Source organism: Palaemon carinicauda, chromosome 4, assembly GCF_036898095.1.
Source record: "Palaemon carinicauda isolate YSFRI2023 chromosome 4, ASM3689809v2, whole genome shotgun sequence".
Taxonomy (NCBI): domain Eukaryota; kingdom Metazoa; phylum Arthropoda; class Malacostraca; order Decapoda; family Palaemonidae; genus Palaemon; species Palaemon carinicauda.
The window spans coordinates 171,267,545-171,272,544 of NC_090728.1; the positions used below are offsets into that span (position 1 = coordinate 171,267,545).

The window sequence follows — 5,000 nt, forward strand, 5'->3', positions numbered from 1 at the left end:
TGGTTAGGGTGATTGATTAGGAAGGAGACCATTACCTTTGCCTTAGTTAATTCCTTGATGCAATTTCCATGTTCTAGTCTTGGGCTCCTTAAAAGAAAAGGACCGTGGTGAAAAACAAAGCAAGGAGGTTTGGAGAAATTGATTATAGGAGGGCTAAAATAATTTGTAAAACCTCACCATCACTAATTTTGATCAATTGAGAACTTAAGATTATAACGACAGTAATATTATGTATTGATCGAGAACATGTGATGAAAACAGCAGTAATATTAAATAGAAAGATAATCTGGTGCAACAGTTAAATTAAATCTATAAAAAAAAAGTTAGAGGAAAAAATAATAGAAAAAAAGGTATTGAAAATGTGACAATAGACTAAAAGTAAAATTGTCAAGAAATAGAGTTCTCTTGCTTGGGCATACACTCGAGCACACTATTCTATTTTATTTCTCTTCCTCATGTTTTGTTAGAATTTTTGTAGTTTATATAGGAGATATTTATTTTCATGTTACTCTTCTTAAAATGTTTCCTTTTCCTTTTTTCCTTTCCTCACGGGGTTATTTTCCCTGTTGGAGCCCCTGGGCTCATAGCATCCTGCTTTTCCAATTAGGGTTGCAGCTTAGCAAGTAATAATAATAATAATGATAATAATAATAATAATAATAATAATAATAATAATAATGATAATAGATTTCAAAAGTATGAAAAGACGGAAGAAATTCCAATGAAAATATCTGAAACCGGAACGATGGAGTCTAAAATAGTAATTTAGCTAGAACTACAACAGGAAGATCACTTGTATATGAAGGGAAAGAAAGTACTTTATTAAAAATATGAGCCGAGATTAAAGGCAAGCTTAAGTAACATTAAAGCTTTGCCCTCTTCAAGAGCCGTAATTTCAAGAACCCAGAGTTAACGCATTCTTAGAAACGAAGCAGAGTAAAATGGGATAAACGAGGTTTCTCCTGGAGTTTGTGTGGAAGGAGATTCCATAGATTTGAGAGAGAGTACATAAATGGAGGTTTCGTGTTTGATGCTGTGGAAATTGAGGATACAATGGACGGAAAGATGCTCTAAGGGTATTGAAGGGATTGTGGAACTGAAGATGCTAGTTACGTGTTGGTAGGAAAGTTACATAAGTATTTCACTAAATAAGAAAAATCAATATTTTATATTTCAAGTTAAGAAAATATTATTTACAAAGATAATCTACGTCTTAATCTCCTTTATATAATAAAGAGTAAATGTTTGGCTAATTGAGGTTACAATGGACGGAAAGACGCTCTGAGGCATTGAAGTGATTGTGGAACTGAAATGCATGAATATCTCACAGAAAAATATGCATATATTTCAAGTTAAGAAAATATTATTTACCAAGGTTATCTACGTCTTAATCTCCCATATATATATATATATATATATATATATATATATATATATATATATATATATATATATATATATATATATATATATATATATATATATTCTTTCCTGTTACGTTCAGGGGGGAGAGGGATTAGTCATACCCTGGTGAGGAGGAGTACCTCGAGAGGTACACTCAGAAACCACACTCTCCCCCAAATTACCGAACGAGGGGTTTATGTTCAGGAAAGGGGGAGGAGGTGGGAAGGGTTGAATCTATGTGTGCGTATGCGTGTGCGTCTATGTGCATATACACCGTAAGTGCATCATTAACAAATATTAATGTACAGTAGTTGCTTTTCCATCCGGATCAAATCAGGAATACCTGTACATCATTCCAATGGCTGTAAACAAGACATGTAAATCATAAGACAGCATATACTGTACAGTACAGGCAAGCAGACAACTCATGGGTAAGTATTTAGAACGTCCTGTCTCATGAGCAAGAGAGCCAGGGTTCGATTTTCAATATATTAGGCACATTCCATTTCATCTTATTGCGCGTCTGTTGACCTGAGCAAAGATATAAGCAGTTGGTAGTTAGGTGACTATAATGGAGCTACATCTGAGTGGATTAGCAACCTTATCAGAAATAATTTCTACATATACATACTTTTTATACATACACACATGCACACTCACACACACACACACACACACATATATATATATATATATATATATATATATATATATATATATGTATATATATACACATGTATACACATAAGAGAGATTTAGATAAAATGTTTTAGATAATATCTAGGTATCTCTCCCTGTCTATTATTAAAATGCTTATCTAAACATTGATCAAAACTCAATATCTTTAATGTAAATATGTGTATGAATATCTTTTCAATTTATTCTACTTTTCTTAAGCTTTTCCGTAAGTTTTCTTAATTAATTTCCCCCTTATACATAGTCGCTACAATGTTTTTAAATGACTATCGTTTCCATTACCTTCAATATAATTGCTAATTGAAGTTGCCACTTTTTCTTGGAAACGGAAGGTCCTCTTGATTGATACGGAGATATTTCAATATCATTTGCTTAAAAATTAAATGAAACTTTTTATATATATTCTGTATTTATATTGTATATATATTATATATGTATATATATATGTATATATATATATATATATATATATATATATATATATATATATATATATATATATATATATGACTATATATCACTGACACTCGTGATTTTAATCAATGTAAATATCAAAATATCTCTTGATACCTCAGTTGGTAGAGTCCTTGCAGGTATGGTTTCGGTTGAGAAGGCATGGGTTCGAATATCTGCCCAGTCAGAAGCTATTATCATAAATATATCAGTCATCAGCCGTTACTAGTCTACTACAGGACAAAGGCCAAAGACATGTCCTTCAACTAGCGTCTGTTTATGGTCTCTCTGTACCAGTTTATACCCGCAAATTTTCTCTGTTCACCAATCCATCGTCTTCTCTTCCTTCCGCTGCTTCTTTTGCAATCGTTAGTGACCCATTCTGTTTTTTTCATAATGTCCATCTATATGCCATACCCATTAGATGCCCTGCCCATGTCCGATTCTTTTTCTCACATATTAGATTATCCTTTACTTTAGCTTAGTCTCGTATTCGTTTTGCTTTTTTTTTTTCTGTCTCTTAGTGTTATTCCCATCATTATGCTTTCCATACCTCTTTGCGTTGTGACTCTCTTATGTTCTAAGGCTTTAGTAAGGCACTTGTTTGATGCATAAGTTAATCCTGGTAGGACCATCAGATTAAATACTTTTATTTTTAGAGAAAGTGGCCTTTTATTCACAAAATCACACACACCAATACCCATATACATATCTATCTATCTATCTATCTATCTATCTATCTATCTATCTATCTATCTATCTATCTATCTATATATATATATATATATATATATATATATATATATATATATATATATATATAGTGCTGCTGACTCCACGACCATCTCCCACCCTTGGTTCATCCAAATAAATTCGACTTACTACAAGAGACTTGATGAATTAATTTGGTTAATAAAATCTTAAACCTTTTGTAAACCATTCTAGAAAGCTCAGCAATCGAACCTCTTGTTAGCACGGCAATTGTCCAACCATTACATGTGCCTATACATGTGCATATCTGTGCGTGCATAGCCAAATATCCATAAGAATAAAAAAAAATTAAGAGCTAAGTTCCAAGTTAAGATATAAGATGGAATTTCACTGCTGTAACTCTCTTCTTTCCCACCGTTATTCCTACATCAAGGGATCGGTTCCAATGTCTTCTATTAAAGGCATCCTCCTCCACCAAACCTCTTCTCTCCATATCATCCTTCACTGCTGCTGTAAATAATCGTCTAGAATACCATTTAGTTTACGTGCAATTATAGATTTGCAGTACTGTATCGTCTCACGTCCAGAACGTCATGTTATTCTATTTCTTTTCAATTTGTCTAATTTTCCCTTTTGATTGAATTTTGCTTCTTTTCCAGGCAGCTCCATCGGCTCTGGAAATGACCGGGAACACAACCTTATTGCTAGGAATGGCCATGGACGTCCAACCAACCTCTGCCCATGACACGGAAGGCCCGGAAATGGAAGAACCGACCCAAAATCACACATATCAAGACATGCTGGACACTATGTGCAATTCCACTTACGGCAAAGTCAACGCTACCGCCACTACACCCAAATTGTTTGTGTTTACTGTGTACGGTGTCCTTCTAACGACCATAGGGCTTCTGGGAATTGCCGGGAATCTCATTTCAATCACTATACTGTCGAGGTGAGTGAATACACCATCTATTTTTTTTTTTTTTTTTTTTTTTGTTAAATGATTCTTAATTTATATACTGATGATAGAGGTCACCTTTGGTCTTAATTAATCTTAAATGAGATTAATCTATGTGCGACGAAGCGTAAGTATCCAAAATATTACAATAAAGTTAATGGGTCCTGAAAAAAAAATAAACTTTTAGTTTCACAGGAACCGGAGAGAGAGAGAGAGAGAGAGAGAGAGAGAGAGAGAGAGAGAGAGAGAGAGAGAGAGAGAGAGAGAGAGAGAGAGAGAGAAACAAACGAAGGAATGCCTGTTACATTTGGTGAATATCTTCATTTTAATCACCGGTTTTAATGTTAAATACCATCTCCCTTTTTTGTTTTTACAGTAAAATATTTCCATCTATATCTTCCACCATTATTAAGAAGTGTTGCAGTGGAGAACTAAGTACAAAAGGGGTGTATAATGACTGCTTATGTCACATCAAAAAAACTTATTTGGATTCTAATTCTAACCGTGTAACTTACCGTAGAAAAGGGGATTTTTAATAAAAGCAAACGTAAATATTTCCCTTCTCTTTAATCAATATTTTGCATACGAAAGAGTAAAGAAACGTTCCAATATTTTTGTTTGCATTTATATAAATGAAACTATTTTTATCCGCGATTTTACGACGGGTGACTGAACACATCGGACCTGGCTTTTGACGGAATCCCGAATGCATTCATAATTCTAAAAGCATAACAGCAGTTGGAAACTTAATCAAATGACTATACATTTAGTTTGCGGA

The 5,000-nt window shown here is 33.5% G+C and overlaps 1 protein-coding gene across 1 annotated transcript in view; it reads left to right on the forward strand.

Annotated features, from left to right (window-relative positions):
- Positions 1 to 5,000, forward strand: part of LOC137640187 (FMRFamide receptor-like) — a 97,096-nt gene that overhangs the window by 52,935 nt on the left and 39,161 nt on the right. Inside the window, exon 2 of the mRNA XM_068372717.1 lies at positions 3,924 to 4,216. Coding sequence (XP_068228818.1) covers positions 3,945 to 4,216 — 272 coding nt within the window. The 5' untranslated portion in view covers positions 3,924 to 3,944. The remainder of the gene's footprint in view (positions 1 to 3,923; positions 4,217 to 5,000) is intronic.